This window comes from Bos taurus, chromosome 17 (genome assembly GCF_002263795.3).
Source record: "Bos taurus isolate L1 Dominette 01449 registration number 42190680 breed Hereford chromosome 17, ARS-UCD2.0, whole genome shotgun sequence".
NCBI lineage: Eukaryota > Metazoa > Chordata > Mammalia > Artiodactyla > Bovidae > Bos > Bos taurus.
In genome coordinates, this window is record NC_037344.1 from 66,199,320 (window position 1) to 66,219,097 (window position 19,778).

The following is a 19,778-nucleotide window of genomic DNA, read 5'->3' on the forward strand; positions in this document are numbered from 1 at the left end:
GGTCAAAATATTTCTTCTCAGAAGCACAAGTGTATCTGATTCACAGTTAGGAATGAGGTGAAGTGAATCAGTGAATTGTGGTTCTCATAACACTTATGTCATTAAGTTCGTAGAAAACAAGAGTTCTTCTTTGGGGAGTCAACCTCTTTGGAAGCGATCTAGAGAACTTTCTCTATTTTACACACACAAACAGCAGAGCTCCAAAGAGCTGATCTAAACCATCACTGCTCATCAACATCTTTTTATACAACGCCCAAGGTCAGGTTTGACTCTGGGAGCTTCTGACCCACAGTCTGGGACCTGCCGGGGGCTCTGCCTTTTAAAGAGACTCCAGAGAAGCTGCTGCTGAGCCCCTGGCTAAGAATGCAAGAAAGGAGAGGCCAGCTTTGGCTAAGAATGCAAGAAAGGAGAGGCCAGCTTTCTCTGAGGCTCTCGTCCCATCCCAGCCACCTCTCTCTCCTGAGAAGCACTTGGGGGCTGGATTCCAAGGTCACCACCAGTCACTGTGGCTTCTTTTTAATCCCTTAATGACTTCTGTATTATGAAATATACATATATACAGGAAAGTATCCAAAACCCCTAAGTACAGTGTAAGGGATAATAACTATGGTTAAATAGTAAATGTTAAAATGAATAGTAAATATCAAACCAAAAATAATAACAGTGATAATCAGCCGTATCCAGGTTGCCAACACCCACTCTCTCCACGCAGTCTGGGTGTCTACCTTGGATCTCTGAGCATTTTCACAAGTTTACAGAATCAGCCGATGTTAGGGGAAGAAGAAGGAAGGAGATCAATAGATGGGCTTATACTTCAAGGATAAGGGCAGAGCTGCCAACCCGCTGTGTGAGTAAATTCTCTCTCTTCCCTGGTTGGGAAGCTAAGAACCTGCATGCCATGCAGCACAACTGGGAATGAATAAATAAATAGAAATGAAACCTTACGGGGGCAATAAAGGGACCCATCCTTGATTTATTCACACCCCGCCTCAACAAAGACTTGAAGGGCTTTCCAAACAGATGAACTGACAGCTAGGGAAGCAGAAGGGAAAGGACAAGGCTGAGCAGAGAAAGAGGGTGAAATCAGCACACAGACGGGCCCACCAGGAGATGCTACGGAGTGTGAGAGGCAGAATACCCACTGGTTTTGAGCTTCCTGGTGGCCCAAGCGAAAATGGGAATACAAGCAGTCATACAAAGACAGACACATGCCAGCTGCTTAGGAATCAAGGGACTGAGTGTCTTCTCGGGTAGCAGGAGCCCCCACCCCCGGCCGCATCTCCCCGTGGGCAGCGCACTCACCCGGTGTGTGTTGTTGATGACAATGGGGTCGGGGTTGCCGTAGTTGGGCGGGTTTGCATAGGGGTCATAGCCGAGCCGGGCCAGCATGGGGGCGATCTGGGCCATGTCCCTCAACACGTCCCCAGGGATGTGGCCAGTCCACTTGGAGAGAGCTTCTAGGTTCACGGGCTTGATGACCTGGTCTGTGGATCGTTCAATCCTGGGGAGAGAGGGCGAACTGGATGGGGTGTGGGCAGACCCAGGTGGCGCTGGGGCAGCAGGGAAGGTGGGGGGGACCTGGTTCTTGGAACCCACTTGGCTCCCCTAAACTCTGAGAAAGTGGGTGAGTCATCTGGCCTCAGCATACCTGCTCTGTACAATGGGTTTAAGAGCAGAGAGTGGGAAGCTGGCAGAAACACCATTTCAGTGGGGCTCAGATTCCTGACCTCCGTGACTTTTTATTTACATGACTAAGCTGGACGTGACCTTGACTTCTTCCTTGACCTCTATGACTTTTTAAAAATGACTTTTTATTTACCTAAGATGGGCTAAGATTTTGTTCTTGAGAAGTAATTCTAAAGCACTAACAGTAAGGTGAAGAGCCCCTGTGGTCACCACTCCCAGTCCATCAGCTGCCTGCAGGGGCCCGACCATGGCATTCTGGAGTCTGCCTCTTCTTTCGGTCTGTTTTCTGTGCTTTTAAAAGCAGAGTGGCTAAGGGGCCAGACTGCCTGGGGGTGGGTGCCAGCTGTGTGACCTCAGCAGAGTGACTGAGCCTCTCTGAGCCTCAGTGTCCTCATCTATAAAATGGGAATCATTAGCCTACCCTGCTGGGCTCTTCTGAGGAGTAAACAGGTTAATAATAAAAGAGCATCGGGTACATTCTAAGGTCTCAGTGTTAGAGTGCACGCTCTCTCTCTCTCCCGCACGTATATACATGGAAATCTATGGTTTTGCTTGCAGATTTAAACACAGAAGTTACATGCTATATATAGTACTGCTCTGTAGGCTTTTTTTTCCCCCACTCACTCAATACCTCCTTCTTTTTCCATCCCCGTAAGGTGGCCCTGGAGGTTGTTTCCAGTTTGCTGTTAGGATGAAAATGCCGTCATCTTACGCATGCTTTCTCAGTCTCCCAGATAACAGGGTTACCACCTCATCTGATCATGATGGTCTTACTGCTTATATAGTTCAGGGGTTTCATAAGCTGGAGGGTGGGGAAGGATCGAGGACCTATTTCTAGATGCGTCCATCCCAACCAAGAGATAACTTGGGAACAAAAAACAGTCCAAAAAGATGGAGCAAAAGGAACTGGGATGGGGAGGGAGGGAGACCGGGGAGCAAAACAGGGTGGGATGATGGGGGCGGGGCATGGATATGGGGGCTACAGACTGATCCAAATCTCAACTCTAGCCAGCGTGTCAAAAGATCTCAAACACGGTTCTAGGTATTTTCACCATATAAACATCTCTGCCACAAGCAGTCTCGCCCCATGACGATCACCCACAAAGGCTGTTTTGCCATAAAAGATAAAATCACTTGCTGACGGTTACATGACAAGAGAAAATGATAATGTATCAGTTTCTACAGGTCCTTGGGTGAGCTAATCTAAGCCAGATTCTGTTACAATTTTCACCGTGTTCAAGACACATCAGGAATCAAGTAACCATCCCATTTTGGGGGGATAGGAGGAGCTTGATTCTTCTTTTGCCTGTTTTTTTTTTTTTTAAATTGAAGTATAGTTGATTTACAATGTTGTATTAATTTCTGGTGCACAGCAAAGTGATTCACTTACACGTATATATATTGAATACATATTCTTTTCCATATTCTTTTACTACGGTTTATTACAGGATATTGAGTATAGCTCCCTGCATTATACAGTAGGTCCCTGTTGCTTATTTTATATAGAGTAGCTTGTTTCTGCCAATCGCAAACTCTTAATTTATCCCTCCCATTTCCCCTTTGGGGATCGTGCTTATTTCCTATGTCTGTGACTCTGCTTGTTTCCCAGCTTCATCTGCGTCATAGTCTAGATCCCACATACAAGTGATATCACTCGATGTTTGTCTTTCTCTGTCTGACTTACTTCACTTCCTACGATCATATCGAGGTCTAACTGGGTTGCTGCGAATGGCATCATTTCATTCTTTTTTTATGGCCAAGCAGTATTCCACTGTATATATGGGCCACATCTTTTCCATCCACCGATCTACTGATGGACACTTAAGTTGCCTCCACATCTCGGCTACTGTGAACACGGTCCCCACTGTCCAATACTATGATAAATCTGGTAAAGATGGCAGGAGGGAGCAAACCACTGTATCTAAACTAGCTAAAGACCCATCATCAACGCTCCCAAAGGCTTCTGTGAATCAGCAGCTGCCGCTTTCCCACGAGCCACAACTCGGTACCCTTTTGGTTTTGACAGGTGGGAGGGGTGACTGCTCAAGAGGACTTGCAGAACCTGATATGTTATCATTTCCTAGTACAAAGAAACCAAAACTGTCAGTCAACCAGTTATTTCATCTTTTACAGCAAAATACTCACTGCAGAGATGTTTACGGCAAAGAAACCCAACCCGATCCAACGTGTGCCTGGCCTCTACCACACCCCTTGTGTCTACAGGACTTTATGGGACAATCACATAGCCGCATCCCAGGCCAGGGATGGGAGCTGTGCTTATCATGAGTCAGTAACCAAAGTGTCCCAGAAAGGGAGATGTTAAACAGAATATGGTGATTGTGTTGTGGAATATTATACAGCCATTCAAAGTGATGTCACTGCAGAGTGCTGGGGGCTCATGGGAAGTGTCCCAGACACAAGGTGAAGAGAGTTTACAGAGGAACCTGCCCAGCAGGACTCTGGTTTCATTCCCTGACCAAGGACCAGCAGGCCACAGGTCAAAATCGGGGTGAGGGGAGGATTATGGGTGGTTTTCCATTTCTGTTTTATGTACGTTCCCAACTTCCTGCCGTCAGGATGTATTCCTTTGGTCATATGATGTTGTGTCAGGATGATTTACAAAATCCCAGCTCCAGCACCAGCTGGCGGGGGTGTCCAGTCCACGGGCACTTTTACTGCCAGAAGGAGAGCTGCTGAGCTCTGCTCAGGGCTCCGGAGCTCCTGGAGACAGGGCCTGGGAGAGCCCAGACGTTAGAGAGACAGGAGGCATTGTCCCAGGAAGGACCGCTCTTCCACTGGGCTCTTAGGGATGCTCGCACCTGAGCAGGATCCAGGCATGGGAATGGCACATTCTGGCCCTGCCCTGTCCCAGGGTCTCAGGAGAGGGAAGAGGGTCCCAGTCATGGACAGCTTGAGAGAACAGGGCCTGGAGTCCAACAGGTGTGAGTTTGAACCCTGGCACCACCTCTTGCTAGGCCAGTAACTTTCCTGAGATTCCGCTTCTTGATCTATAAAATGCGGTTAAGAGCAGTTCTTATGTCCAAGTTTGCTGTGAAGATGAGGGCAATAATGATGGTTGGGGGCTTAACTCAGTGCTGGGCACACAGCAGGCGCTCAATAAGAGCAAAGGCAAGGCCAGTGGGGATGCCACCAAAAGCAAGATCAACACTAAAATGAAGGTAATGGGGATTAACAGCACCTAAGAGATACCACCCCATCTGAAGTTCACACGTGAACAAAGGTGGACGGATTCTATCCCCACGCTACTGATGAGGAAACGGAAGCACAGAGAGGTTGAATCCCCTGCTGAAGGTCACACAGCTAAAAAGGGACGGGGCTGGGACTTGAACCCAGACAGCCCGGTCCCAGAACCTGTCCTCTCAACCTTTATTAACAACAGCTGATTACACAAAGCCCATGGACGTGGTGAGGAGGGACTGCCCACTTTTGGAGGGGGCTAATAAAACTGAGGTTTCAGAGAAGTCCAGCAACTTGCTCAATGCCACACAGCTACCGGGAGGGAGATGTGGATCAGAGCTCTGCTCTTAACCACTGGTCGTCTCAGATCTCTGTTACAACAGAGGTGGTTCAGAGAGGCACAGTGACCGGCCCCAGGCCACACAGCAGAAGGTGGGGGTTCCACTCACTTGGACAGGGAGACGCCGCCCGGCTTGCCGATGAGGTCCTCGTGGTGCAGGACAGCGTCGCTCCAGGCGATGCCCAGGAAGTCGAGGATGACCTTGAGGGAGCGCCGGGGGTGTAGCACCAGCTGCTCGTAGTACACGGGCAGGCACTTGTCCCTGCCCACCTCCATGCACTGCGCGTACATCACCTCGATGGCCTTGTTCCACTTGGTGAGGCAGTCGCGGTAGCTGCTGAGGTCGAAGCCAGCGATGGTGACCTTGCGGGTGATCATGGAGTGCACTGAGGCCCGGCCGTCGCGCACCATGAGCAGGAACTTAGAGTTGGGGAAGAGGCGCGACAGGTAGACGGAGGACTTGAGCGTGAAGGGGTCCTTGTTGCAGAGCACACGGGCCGGCTCGCCGTGCTTGGCGATCACCTCCAGGATGAAGGCCTGCATGGCGGCGTCCAGCACCTCGTCCGTCACGCCCGCCTCGTCCAGCCGCAGCTTCTCCCGGCCCGACTTGGACCAGGCCTGGCGCATGGCCAGCACGCGTGGGATGATGCGGGTCTCCTCGCCGCAGCGCACCTCGGGGTGCGCGTCCAGCATGGCCCGCATCAGCGTGGTGCCGCTCCGGGGCACGCCCCCGACGAAGATGAGCGGCATGGCCTTCCCGTAGCGGTACTCCACGTGGTCTGCGCCCACCATCATCAGGTCCTCCTGCTCGGGCCGCATGGTCCGCCGGGGGCCCCGTGGGCCCCCTAGCACCGCCTGGCACTCCAGCACCCGCTGCCCCAGGTGGACGGCCAGCACCAGGGCCAGGGCCAGGCCGGCTGCCAGCAGCGCCCTCCGCATCGACAGGCGCATGCTGGGCCCGGGGCGGGGGGCGCGCTTCAGGGGCAGGCGGGCGGGAGCCCTGCGGCGCTCACATCTGGGGAGACAGAGAGATACAGAGCGGGGCGGGGGGGGGGGGGGGAGCGGTCAGGGAGGCCGGCGCTTTGCCATCCAGACCCCGACAACAGCCCACGAGGATGCTGACACCCACAAGAGGAAAGTATGATGAGCCCGGCTCTGTGCCGGGCAGGTCCTCCCTCTTAACTCGGGAGATCCAACAACCCTCAGGGGAGTCACTATTATTACTCCCAGGGCCCCTGAAGGCCTGGTTCAAATCCCTCCTCCCCACTTCCTAGCTGGGGGACCCTGCCCAGTCCCTGTAACCACTCAAGGCCTCAGTTTCCCCATCTGATATATGGCAAGTGAGTGACAGTCGCTCTGCCACGTCGGACTCTTTGCGACCCCACGGACTATATATAGCCTGGCAGGTTCCTCTATCCATGGGATTCTCCCGGCAGAACAAATGGAAAGAGGAATCGTTCTTTTGAAAATGGACTTTCTTGAAAGACAGTTATGTGAAATTCTTCAAAATGTGAACATACTAAAAGCCCTAGAATATCACATTTCAGGAGCACAGTCATTTGATAAGGAAGAGGGTTTTGCCTGTTTTTACTCACAGCTGTCTTCTCAGCCCCTAGCAAAGTGCCTGGCTCCTAGTGGGTGCCCAGTAAATATTTATGGAACGTGCCTGGGTGGAATGAGTGGGGGCCGGGGTAGAGCGAGTGCTAGGAAGTGATATCAGCAGAGACAGGAGGAAGCCAAGGTATGGAGGGGCTATTCACAGTCACCCAGCTGGGAAGCGGCCAAGCTGCGGTCCATGATGGGGACCCAGGGCAGGGGTTAGGAGCCGGGTCTGTGTCTGCTCTGAGCGACCACCGTCTGCCTGTGCAGGAGATGCTTTTCAGAAGCTGCAAAACATCCTGGGCCCTGGGCTTCTTCCAGAATCGCTGTCCATTCATTCAGCCTTCCCTCAATCAATGCTTAGGAAACAATGAAAGGTGCCAGGCTGGAGGCCGGAGGCAGGACAGTGGACAAGACAGCCAGGCCTCTGGCCTCAAGAAGCCTATGTCCCAGCAGTGGATGGAGATGATTCACAAGCTCTGGCCAGACTACAATACCAGCTTCCAAGGAAATGAGCTGGACACCATGAGCAGGATCAAGAAGGGGCAGGAAGAGGGAAGTCAAGGAGGACTTCTTGGAGGAGGTGACGTTCAAGCTGAGACCCGGAGGAGGAGCTGGCTATGTGAAGATGTGAGGGAAGGGGTGGGGGGCTCCAGGCAGGGGGAACAGGGACAGCCGAACTCCAGGATCGGGGAGGATTTAGGGTGCTCAAGAACCTAGGAGAGGAGGCTGCTGGGGCCAGAGGGGAGGGAGGGGGGAGATGGGGAAGGAGCTGGACTTACTCTCAGGGCAGCCCCTGCAGACAGGGCCTGCATGGGTGAGAATGGAGGCAAGGAGGTCAGTGAGGAGGACCCTGCCCGCATTCCAGGGAGACTCAGGGATGTGTAGACTGTGCGGGTAATGTGGGAACAGGGGGAGGGAATGATACGGGACCTGAACCTAGCTCCTTACCCCTTGTAAATGTCACTGTGAAAGTTGATCAGACCCAATGCCAATGCTGTAGGTTAGGCACTGGTCTTGAAAAGCAGGGGTCCACCCAGCCCAGCCCCTCCCCCTTCTCCAGTCACTCAATCGTCACATTTACCCTCCTCCCCCGTTCACTCTCAAGGTCCTTTGATTATGCAACCTCAGCTCAGAAGGTGCAGACTCAGATGCTGGAGAGGCAGCCCTCCTCCAGCCACCCTAGCTCTTCTCCGTGTCACCCCCACTGGGTTTCAGAGCCTTTGTTTCCTCTCTCACCTCTTTCTAGAATCAAAGTGAAGCTCGAGGCCTCTGGGCATTCGAGGAATCAGACAGACCTGGGTTCAGATCCCAGCTCTGCCACTTCCTTTGCGGCTGTGTGAGCTCGGGCAACAGACTCCACCTCTCAGAGCCTCATCTGTAAAATGGGTCTAAGAGCGTCCACCTCGAAGGGCTGAACAGTAAACAGCCTCTAAGAACTTAAGAATGTGCCCAGCACATACAGAGCATTTGAAAGAATATTAGCCATGATCACTGGTTATTCATTCATTCCAACATTTCATGAGTTCCTACTGTGTGCGGGAGTCGGGCTATGGAGCTAAGAGACACAGACTCGGCTCTTCAAGTCTACTTGGACTATGGACCCACATCAGGTAGGGGGTTATGGGTTCTACCTGTGTAGGTGCGGGAGGGCTGCCTATAGGAGGCAGCCTTCCTGCTGCGTTATGAGCAGTGGACAGGTGGTGTTTTGAATAGCTGGGTGGAGCAGAGATAGAAGGGAATAGCCAGGGCAAAGTCACAGGCAGGAGAGAACCTAGCATGATGGGAGGCGGGGTGGGGTTTGGGTGGGTGTTCAGCTGAAACCACTGGAGGCCCTGGTGTGCAGCTGGACCAACCCTCCCACAAGGGCTTGGACTACCTGGGGCCCCTCAGGCCACAGCAAGTGGAAAACAGACATCAGGGCGAAAAAAACACACCATCTGAGGCCGAGGCTCGAAACTGCTGAGAGGCCCTGGCATTTCCTGGCCATGTGGCTTTGGGAGAGTCACTTCCCCCATCTAAGCCACAGTTTCCTCAGCTGCAAAGAGGGGTGGGTCCACTGACCTCAAAGGCTGCCATGAGGGTTCTAGAAGCAACTGACAAAGTGAGTCTCACCTGGGGGTCGCTGGCTTCACTGAGCACTGGAAAATAGCTGGGGACCCTCTTCCAAGACGCACAAGCCTACCGTAAATTGTTGGCAGTTCATGGGTACACTGGATTCAGGGTTGGGGTAGGGAAATCTAATGCTACTTTTTGGGCAGAGGCAGACTGGACAGGCACAAAGTCACTCAGAAATCCCTCCGAGGTGCCCTCAGCTTCATTAAATGCTCAGTGAAATTCTGACTGTAGCCCTGAGACTAGAAATCTGCCAAAGATGATTATTTCAGTGTCAATGGCCCTGGTGGAGTGTCAGTCACACTTTAGCTAGAATTAGTGCAATCGCCTTTTCTTCCTGACACTTGGTGGGGAGGGAGAGACTGCAGCTTAGGGAACAGAAGAGGGGACGATTTAGGAAAGTGGTTTCCAGAAAAGACAGACACACTGTGCCTGCCACTGTGAGTGTGGGTGTGTGCGTGCACGCATGCATATGTGTGTCCTCTTGAGCTTACGTGTGGAGTTGGAAGTGATCCGGATACTAAATACCAGGGGGGAAAGCCTGTATGAAGGGACAGACAGAATTTTTAAGCTGTTATCAACTCCCGAGTTTTGCTTAATGCTGAGCAGTCATCTGGCTATAGCGCTTTAAAACAAAGCCCGGAGTTGTGTATTTTTTACATTTACTGAGCACATCCTCAGCTAAAGTTTATTTCACGCATCACCTAGGGGGATCCCCTCTGCCACCTCTGGGTGGAGCATGCCTCCCGCTCAGCAAGCAGCTCAGAAAGCGGAGGCCACTTGCCGGAGACAGGTCAGGGTCAGATTAGGGGCTGAGGCCACGCTGTTCACGGTCCTCAGAGAGGACCCAGCAAGGGGCTCATCTCTGGGCCTGTCTCTGCCACTGGGAGAAGACAGCTCAAAGCGGGAAGGTAAGACATGAGCAGGAGACAGCAAAGTCCAGCAGGGCAGCTTGAGAAGCAAAGGCAGGGCGACTTGGCAGAGAGAACGCCGCTGGGAACCCAAGAGCAAATGGTAGCTTCCAAACCACCCAGAACCACAGACCCCATCCACTCCAGGAGGGGCCAGTGGGCCCGGCCCAGGGACCAAGGCCTGCCCTCCACTGCCTACCATGCAGCCAAACTCCATCAAGGGCAGTGAAGTCGGGGGCTAAGAGCCTCAAACTCAGAGTCCTGCAACCCCGGGTTCAAATCCAGCCCCTACCGCTTGGAGCTGGATAGCCAGACGAGGGACCTCAGCCCTCTGAGCTTCGGTTTTCTCCTCTAGCAAAGGTGGGCTGATAAGAACCTTTTCTCGGGGAGCTATCATGAGATGTGGGGAGCTTTTGTGTGAGGCCCTGAGAAAGCACGCCAAGAATGCTGCTGCTGGACACCGGAGAGGGGGGAGGTGTTTAGGTTCCGGCCGCGCCTTGAATCGGCTCAGTGATGCCAGGTAAGTCCCTGCCCGCCCAGCAGTAACATTTCCCTACGCGATGAGGCCTGCCCTCTCCACGCTGCCGGGGTCCAGCTTGGTCAGGCACTGGGTTTCTGACAGAGAGTGACCTGGCGGAGTCTGATCAGCTGCCCGATTGTGGAGGCTGGGCTGTGGGGGTGCCAAGGGTTTTCTCAGGAGAAGCGGGGACTCTGGGGGCCCTTGGGGGAGCACTCACCTTCCCTGGACATGCTCATCCCTGGGCTCTACTGCTCGTGGCTGCTCGCCAGGACGGTCCACCAGCTGAGCCCTACGGAGGCAGAGGAGATGCTGCGTTAGGCCTGTGTGCTACGCGGAGGGGCTGGGTCCCCCAGAGGGGCGGAGGAGGGGTGCTGGGCTTCACCCCACAGTGGTCTGGGGCAGCAGGTAAGTACCCTGGCAAATGAGCAGCAGAGCAGGGACAGGCCACTGCAGGCCAAGATGTTCAAGCTGGGGTCTAAATCCACCAATTCAGCTAGGGAATGAACTGGCCCACTTCGCAGGCAGCAAGGTATGGGCTGAGAATCTCAGCAGCAGTGGGTCTCTGCCTATCAGGCCCTCCCTTCTTCCTGGCCCAGGGGCCTTGGACCTCAGGGAAAGTAAGTATCACAAGACGCAACCACCACCGCCACTATACCTACCTCTAATCACCATCTGGGACTGCTGGGTACAGTCGAACAGGCTGTGCACTGCCCAACTCCAAAGGGCACTGCGCACCCCGTCTATGATATGGCGCCCCCTGGAGTTGAACAATGCCTTGCTCTCACCACCTAACATGAACTAAACGCCTACTATGTGAGAGTGTGTGTGTGTTCGGTTGCTCAGTTGTGTCCGACTCTTTGTGATCCTGTGGACTATAGCCTGCCACAAGGCACCATGTGAGTCCTTGTGCCATTAAATCCCCCAACGAGGAAAGGATGATGCTCCCAACTTTGTGAAGTGAGAAAATGACAGCCAGAGGAAGAGCAACTAACTCGGGGAACCAGGGTGACCATCCAGGTCTCTGAGACTCTGACGCCCAGCTGTTAACTGCATTTAAACCAATAGGGCCATGGACTCAATGGGGGTCTGGGGTGAAGGCGGATTGTTAGTCCAATTCTCACCTCCTCCCATTTTACAGATGGGAAAACTGAGGCTCAGGAGCAGCTATCACTTCACAGACTCACTTCTCTTCTCTTAGTCCCATCCCAGGAGGTGGGGGAGGAGGGAAGAGGGTTGGTGGTGGTTAAGGACGCAGCTCTGCAGTTGGATGACTCTCTGACGAGGTAGACTGTTGTTCTTCTGACCCTCAGTTTTCCTTTTCTGTAAAATGGGCTGTTGGGAGGTTCAAACAGCGTAATAGCAAATACTCAAAAATCTCAGCAATTATTAATACACTGGGAGTAGGCTGTGACTCTGTTCTTGGGGGCCTATCTCTCTTCCTATTCACTTACTCTTTGCTTCTGCATTTTTTTCCCTATCCCTGAAACACCAACCTGATTAGTGTACCTAAACCCAGAAGGAGGACGGTTCCCAGCCCCTGCCCCTCCTCCCAGCTACTGAATACACAGGCCTGGCGTTCCCGAGGCATGCGCGGCCAGTGAAGAGAGGCCTGGCTCCTGGAACAACAACAACAAAAGCACCATTAGGGATGAGGGCCCTTGAAGCTCTTCCGGAGACCAGATGGCTCCGGCCCAGCTGCCCTCAGGCAGCCCTTGAAAGGCCAAGAGAGTTCCAGAGACCTGCCAGGAGGGCAGCTCCCACGGCCCCCTTCAGGGTCGGGGGACGGGCAGTCAGGGCCTTTGATCACTGAAGAGCTGCGACTCCAACATGACGCACTAGCCATCCACGGGTCACAATTTAAGTTAAAATTAAATAAAATTTAAAATTCAGCTCCTTGTTGACACTGGTCACATTTCCAGAGCCCAGAGGCCCCCTGGGGGCTACCATACTGGCCACGGCAGATTTAGGATGGGGTCAGCACGTGATGACCCTTGGGTCGAATCCACCTGTCAGCCTGTTTTGTGAGGCCTGTGAGCAAGGAGTGATCTTGACTTTTTTTTTTTTAAGGGAAAGAGGAGGAAGAGGATGAGTTGGGAGGGGAGAGGAGAAGCAGCAGCAATAAGAAAAACGGTTTTGCAAAACCTGAAATATTTACTCTCTGGTCACTTATTAAAAAGGGCTTCCCAGGTGGTACAAGTGGTAAGGAACCTGCCTGCCAAGGCAGAAGACCTCAGAGACGTGGGTTCGATCCCTGGGTTGGGAAGAGCCCCTTGGAGGAGGGCACGGCAACCCACTCCAGTATTCTTGCCTGGAGAATCCCACTGACAGGGGAGCCTGGCGGGCTACAGTCCACAGGGCTGCAGAGAGTTGGACACGACTAAAGTGACTTGGCACGCACGCATGCACGCATGCATTTACAGAAACAGTTTGCTGAGCTCGACTATTCCTATCATTCACCCAAAGGTCTACAGTCCCGCCCCTATATATAATGAGTTCCATTCCCAGTATGCATTCAAAAGTCCAACAAAGTTAGCCTCAGTATCCCAGCTCATACAATGGGCTATACCATTGCTGCTTCTAAGCCTGCTTCCAGACATCCCAGGCTTGAAATAGACATGCTGTACCCCTGGACTCTGTACAGTACTGAACGATAAGGTGAACAAAAGCACAACCACGTGTAAAGGATGCACACACGTGACTGTATGCCAGACACTAACCTAAGTGGCTGGACACGCGAACATGGTTCATATCTTTGAAAGCGTGGAAGTTTGTCTGTAGGGGACTTGCTGTCGGGCACAATGGAGACTCAGGAGACACAGTGAGAGCTTCCTTGGTGGCTCAGGGGTGAAGAATCCGCCCACCAGTGCAGGAGACAGAGGTTCGGATTCGGGAAGATCCCACGTGCTGCGGAGCAACTAGGTCCGCTGGCCGCAACTACTGAGCCTGTGCTCTAGAGCCCACCGGCCACTGAAGCCCGTGCGTCTAGACCTGTGCTCCACAGCAGAGAAGCCACTGTGATGAGAAGCCTGCGCCCCGCAAGGAAGAGTAGCCCCCGCTCACCGCAACTAGAGAAAAGCCCTCGCAGCAGCAAAGACCCAGCACAGCCAAAGATAAATAAAATTATATAAAGAAGATACATGAGAGGCGTGGGGAGGAGGCAATGAGCCCTCCTTTTCTCGTAGGAAGAACATCAGAATTTATTGAGCGCCACTGTACACCTAACACTAGACCAAGGGCTTTCCACGCCTCTACCTCATTTTAGCCTCACAACAGCTCAGTGGCAGGGTGGAGCAGGGAGGGGGTTCTCCAATTTACGACGACAAAAGGCCCATGGGGGTGCAGGGTAAGCACAACTACACCAAAAAGCAAATCCGCCAAATCAATCGAGCCAATCAGCAAACACAGACTCCAGGTAAGAAGACAGGGGTGGTAGGCGATAGTATTTTTCCCCGAACACATACATTCATGGTGCTGTTCTATGGTTTTGATCTACAGAATAATAAAACAACCAGTATTTTTTTTTTTTTAATCCTATACCAGCCACAGTAGTGGGGGTCAGACTGAAGGGGCTCCAATCCTGGCTCCACCAGTTACTGGCAGTGTGACCTTGGCAAGTCACTTAACGTCTCTGAGCCTCAGTTTCCTCATCTGTAAAATGAGGACGACAATACCTTCTAGGAGGCTCACGTGAGACACCCGGGCTCTTGAAATGTGGCCAGTGTAAATGTGGAAGTAGCCTCATAGGAGTCCTGGGAAGTATACATAAGTTAGAAAATGTTAGAACAGAGTCTGGCACGTAGAAAGTGTGCTTTACTAAGAGGGAAAGCCAGTTTCTAAATCTGGCTCTGTCTTCATGATGACATGGCTCAGAAGATGGGCCAGCAGTGAGGATGAGCAAGGACTTCACATCACTCTCTTTCCACTGACCCATGGGCTGCCCTGAGTGACCACCGGAAGCAAGGGGAGGGGGCGGCGATGGACCATCTTCAAGACACCTTCAGGCCTGGACTCATTCATCCCACAAATGTTTACTGAGCACCTACTATGCTTGGAAGTAGATGTTGCAACACATCAGGGGCGGCACCCCAGGGCCCCTGCCCTCACGGAGATGACGTTTTGGCACAGAGCCAGGAAACCAGCATGCCAGATAACTGCATCCATGACTGTGATAAATGGTGATCCCCGAGGTGGGAGGGGGAGACGTGCCCCAAGGCGCCAAAGCTCAGCAGATCAAGAGGTTCCCAAACTGGGGCCGGGGGGAGGGCTGGAGCACAGGACGCCAGCTCAGGGGGCAGGTCATGGCACTTATAAGAGGAGCCTTGAAGGGGTACCTGGTACCCCCGTGCCGGAGCTCAGCCATCAGCCTTGCACGCCCTCTCTGTGGGAACCAGCTCCCAAGCATTCCATCACCATGGAGACCACCTACCCCTCTCTGGGGCCCACTGACCTTACCACCCCAAGCCTCCAAGGAGATTCGGGGAGACTGGGGTTCCCCCTTCAGGATCCCTGGGGATCAGAGACCTCTGACCTGCTCTGGAGGGAAGCCAGCCAAGAAGAGCCTGCCAGAATCCAGCGGGGCAAGAGGAAGAGGCAAAAAGGATAATTCTGAGGCTTTAAGGGGTGAGGCTTGAGCGTAAGAAACACGTGGGGTGATTCAAGAGAGAAGAAAAGGCAGGCAGGTGAGCAGCCTTAGAAATATCAGCTCATACAAGCCCTTATTGTATGCCAGGTACTGAGCTGAGAGCTTCACATATATCAGAGCTTTAGCCTCACTAGCCCTGCCCATGACCCCATCTGACTCTCCCGTATTAACCATCTCTTCACTGATCCTCAGAGAGGTGAGTTCATCTGGGCAAGGCCACACAGCAGGTTAGCACAGGAGCTAATAGGAAAACCCAAATCTCTCTCCAGAGCCCATGATCCTAGACCTGAGTTTCCTCATTCATGCCACAAATGTTTACTGAGCTTTGCATTTTTTTTTTTTTTATTACCTAAATCAATCAAAGCAGGGCCCACGCCTGCCCCCCTGCCTCAATCTTGGAGGCCCAGTTCAGCACCCTGTTGGCATAAGCTCAGGGTGGAGGGTCACATCCGAGCTCTTGCACTCAGACGTCAGGGGTCCTGCTTGCGGAGCCTCAGTACTGCCATCTGAGAAATGGGCGTTAACACCTGGAACAAAGAGTCGCGAGGAATTCCTTAGCATCACTGCACCCAGCACACGTGTGCAAAAACGCTAGCATTGACTATGATCACTGTCATCACAGCACAGGGAGGAAGACTGGAGGGAACCTGGAGACAAACAGGCCAGTAGTTTGGCGAGGCAGGGTCAGCACACTTCTATAAAGGGCCAGGAAAGCCAATGATTTTGGCCCCGTGGGCCAGAGGGCCTGTCAGGACTCAACAGACCACTTGGCCTCTGTGCTATGAAAGCAGCCAGAGAAATACACGTGGCTGGGTTCCAGGCAAGACTATTTACAGCATCAGGCAGTGACCTTGATGTGCCCCTCAGACGATCGTGTGCGAAGGCCCGGCTCTGTCTGAACTCCCAGGGGAACTGGGACAAACCCACAAAACGCAGATGCAGTGGGTCACCGTGGAAGCTGGTGTATATTTGGGCTGGAACAGCCAGGGGTAAGACTCAGGCAGCCAGCCTCTGGTGAGAAAAATGGACAACTCGAGAAAGTATTTTTTAAAAGAGATGCATGCGTGTATATGGGATCATCCGCCGTCTGGTCTGTCACCAAGTAAAGATTTAAGGAGAGAGACCTGTGTGTGCCTGGCCCTTTGATGTGCATTTTGCCTCTAAAAACAACCTGGGGAGCTGAGGGAGGCACTCTTATTAGCCCCAGTCGACAGAGGGGGAAACTGAGGCTCAGAGAAGCGAAGAGCTCAGGGAAAGGTCACACAGAGAGCACCGAGCTCAGCCTGCAGTGGAGCCAGCTCTGTCTGACCCCAGAGGCCAAGCTCTTTAACCATCACCCCCAAAGACCTGCCCTGCTCAATACATAGATAGGGACCATGCGTGTCCACGGTCAGGCAGCTGCCTGGGGCAGCGACTGGCTCGGCCTCCCAGCTCCCGGGCTGCAGCCTTGCCTCCAGCGTCTCGCGCGGCCCCGGCTCAGCTCTGTGCTTCCTGTTTGGGAACACACAGGCCCGGCTCGGTAAAGAGTATAAACAGGAAAAGGCCAGGGTGACCTTGCAGGGCCCGGGGCTTCCTGCGCCCGCACGGCACACACACACCTACACACCCACACCCAAGCTTGTCTCCACTCCTCTGCCTGGAAGCGTCCAGAAGTAGGGGAAGGGGCGTGGGAGGATCAGCACACCAGGCTCTGCGCCCTGGTTCTGGTGATCACTAGCAACGCAGCCCTGGCTGGAGCAGAGGAAGTAGGCAGCCGTGTTACACAACTGAGCCTAAACCGGGCCTCAGTTTGCTCATCTGTGAACTGGGGATGCTAACACCCCAGGATTAAACAAAAGAACTGACGGCTCTGAGCTTTGCTACTGCACCACTGTTATTTCCTCCCTTTAAGGTGGTTCAAAACTTCCATGCATCAGAATTACCTGAAATTGTTAAAAGACAGGTTCTTGGGGCCTGCCCCCAAATAATCTGATTTGGAAGTTATAGGGTTCTCGAGCTCTGCCCCTCCCCTGGCTCTACAAATCCCTACATGGGGCACTGGATTTGGCATTTGAGGACTATTTACTGGCCGGGCAGTGGAATGGGCCCAGTGTGGGGGCCAAAAGCCAGACAGGTCCAGGAGCAATCTAGGCTCACTTAGGAAGCAAGTACGGAGAAGCAGAAAGGAAACCAGTTATAGTCTGGCTAAGAACACACTGATGAAGATCAGTGACGCAGTCACCTAGCCGGCACAGACAGATTAAATAAACAAATATACATATTTTAAAGAAATTTTAAAAGAAAATGTTAACATTAAAAAAAAAAGAAGTGTGGAGGGCAGTCAGGGACCAGAGTGGGGTGACCTCAGCACACACGGCCCCAGGGGAAGCAGAACAAGGCGTCTACGTCTCCCAACACCCCAGGTGTGCACCTGCCGCGGCTCCGGGCCCCTGGTGGCGTGCTCTCCTCTCCCCAGCCCTCAGTTTCCTCATCTGTAAAATGGGGCCAGCACCTCACCAGCAAGGGCTGTGGTGAGGATTCAGGTGAGATGGAGGCTTACCCATGAGAAGATAAGAGCAGGTGACGCTGCCGCCCTTTGGTAATTATGGGTCCCATGCAAATCCGAGAGAAGGAAGCAGCCATGGCAGGGGTGGGGATGAGGGGGGGTGGTGGGCAAGAGGGTGGGGAAAGGAGGTCAGCAGGCTCCAGGAAGGCCAAGCAAGGAGCTTGGGGTTTATCCTGAGGGCAGCAGGAAGTGGCGAGTGCTGGTGGGACTTAGGGGGCGTGGGCTTTTTCTAGTATGAGATGGCCTCAGCTCACAACCTTTCTTCCCCTGGGTCTCATCGGCCTCTCCGTCAAATGACAGCAAGGGGTCTGTGTGGTAGGTAGGGCGGGGTGAGGAGACGAGCGAACCACTGCCCTGGACCGCAAAACTTACAGGGGCATCCCCCAAACTCAGTATTCAGGATCGACAATGTTTAAATGCAACGTTTACAAATGCCAGCCATATGCAGAGACATGGATGGACAGAGGGACCGACAGAGAGAGCAAAGAAAGACAGAAAGACAGAAACAAGTATCATATATCAACACATGTATGTGGAATCTAGAGAAACAGTACAGATGATCTTATTTGCAAAGCAGAAATAGAGACGCAGGTGCAGAGAACAAATGTACGGACACCAGGGAGGAAGAGGGGAGGAATGAACTGGGAGACTGGAATTGACATATACACGTGCGTGCTCAGTCGTGTATGACTCTGTGACCCCATGGACTTGTAGCCCACCAGGCTCCTCTGTCCATGGGATTTCCCAGGCAAGAATACTTGGAGTGGGTTGTCATTTCCTTCTCCAGGGAATCTTTCAGACCCAGGAATCAAACCCAAGTCTCCCGTGACTCCTCACTGGCAGGAGGATTCTTGAGCACTGAGCCACGCTACTATGTATAAAATAGATAACTAATGAGACTACTGTAGAGTCAGGGACCTCTCCTTGGTACTCTGTGGTGTCCTAGATGGGAAGGAAATCCAAAAAAGAGGATTTATATACATATACACATATATAGAAATATGTGATGCATATATGTGGGATATACATGTATATGTGAATGGCTGATTCACTTTGCTATACAGCAGAAACACAGCATTGTAAAGCAACCATATGCCAATTAAAAAAAAACTGCCAGAAAAACACAATGACAAAGGAAACATCACATTTTTAAATAGGATAAATAATGGTGCTAGCTAAGTTGTATTAGAGCCTGAGGCAGAAGGAAAACAAATCAGTAGTACTAATCCTGTCTTTATTTAAAATGTTGACATTGTTCATCATGGATATTTTTTAAATCAATTTAGATGTTTTTTGGGGGAGGTGTGTAATAGCTTCACTGATACTGAATTCACGTATCATACAAGTCACCTATTTAAAGTGTATAATTCAACGGTTTTAAGTGCGTTTACGGAGTCATGCTAACACTTCCACAATCAATTTTCGAGTATCTTCATCAGCCCAAGGAGAAGCCCCGTGCTCGAGCGGCACCCCAACCCCCTCCTCCCCCCAGCCCCTGGCAGCCACTCTGTGACTTTTCCTCTTCTGACCATTTCAGATAAACGGAAAAACATAATACAGGGTTTTTAGCTGCTTTGCATTTAGCATAATGTTTTCAAGGTTCATCCATTAGTTTGGGTTTTTAAAATTTGCATTAAAACAGTACTTATCTTTATTGCTGAGCTCTGGGGCACTTTCTTAAATTCTGTACCCGAGTCCAGTCCCTCACATGCTTAATCTCAGCCCTGGGTTTAGGGGTTCTCTCTAGACCAAACTCAGGTTTCTGCAAACCTCAAGTTGAGAGCACAGTTCTGTTCACACTGTACCCACAAAGCCCCCAGCCTGGACAGCAGAGGCTGTGAGGCGCCCCTTGTAGAACCCACGTGGAACGGCGGAGTGGCTCCATTAAGCCCCACTCCCCTGGAGAGACTCTAACTTCACTTGCCCCCAGAAACCCCACTGTGACGTCCGCTCTGAGAGGAGCATTTATTGAGCTCTGGCTGTATACGTCACAGGTCACCTCCCCACACACCAGGTTCAACTGACAGCCCCTTCATTCCCTTTCCTTGAACAGTCACGGCGCAGCCCCCTCGACAAAACAGGGCCTCTGAGCACACGGGTGGCGAGGCACATGGCAGGGTGGCCAAGGAATCAAAGGCCTGGGTGGAGGGCTGGGAAGGGCCTAGGGCCACATCCCGCTCTGCAGGACGGGCCAGGAGATCTGGGACAGGGTAACGTCAACA

The 19,778-nt window shown here is 52.5% G+C and overlaps 1 protein-coding gene across 7 annotated transcripts in view; it reads right to left on the bottom strand.

Annotated features, from left to right (window-relative positions):
- The window catches only part of TPST2 (tyrosylprotein sulfotransferase 2), a 54,447-nt gene that overhangs the window by 9,270 nt on the left and 25,399 nt on the right, over positions 1 to 19,778 (bottom strand). For 6 of the 7 annotated variants that reach the window (XM_059876129.1, XM_059876128.1, XM_059876130.1 and 3 more), the window contains 3 exons: positions 10,587 to 10,658; positions 5,334 to 6,239; positions 1,303 to 1,501 (listed from right to left, as the gene is read on the bottom strand). In XM_059876129.1, coding sequence (XP_059732112.1) covers positions 1,303 to 1,501; positions 5,334 to 6,175 — 1,041 coding nt within the window. In that variant the 5' untranslated portion in view covers positions 6,176 to 6,239; positions 10,587 to 10,658. Of the gene's footprint in view, positions 1 to 1,302; positions 1,502 to 5,333; positions 6,240 to 10,586; positions 10,659 to 11,490; positions 11,702 to 19,778 lie in introns of those variants that run through there. The other variant, XM_059876127.1, reaches the window with a different exon arrangement.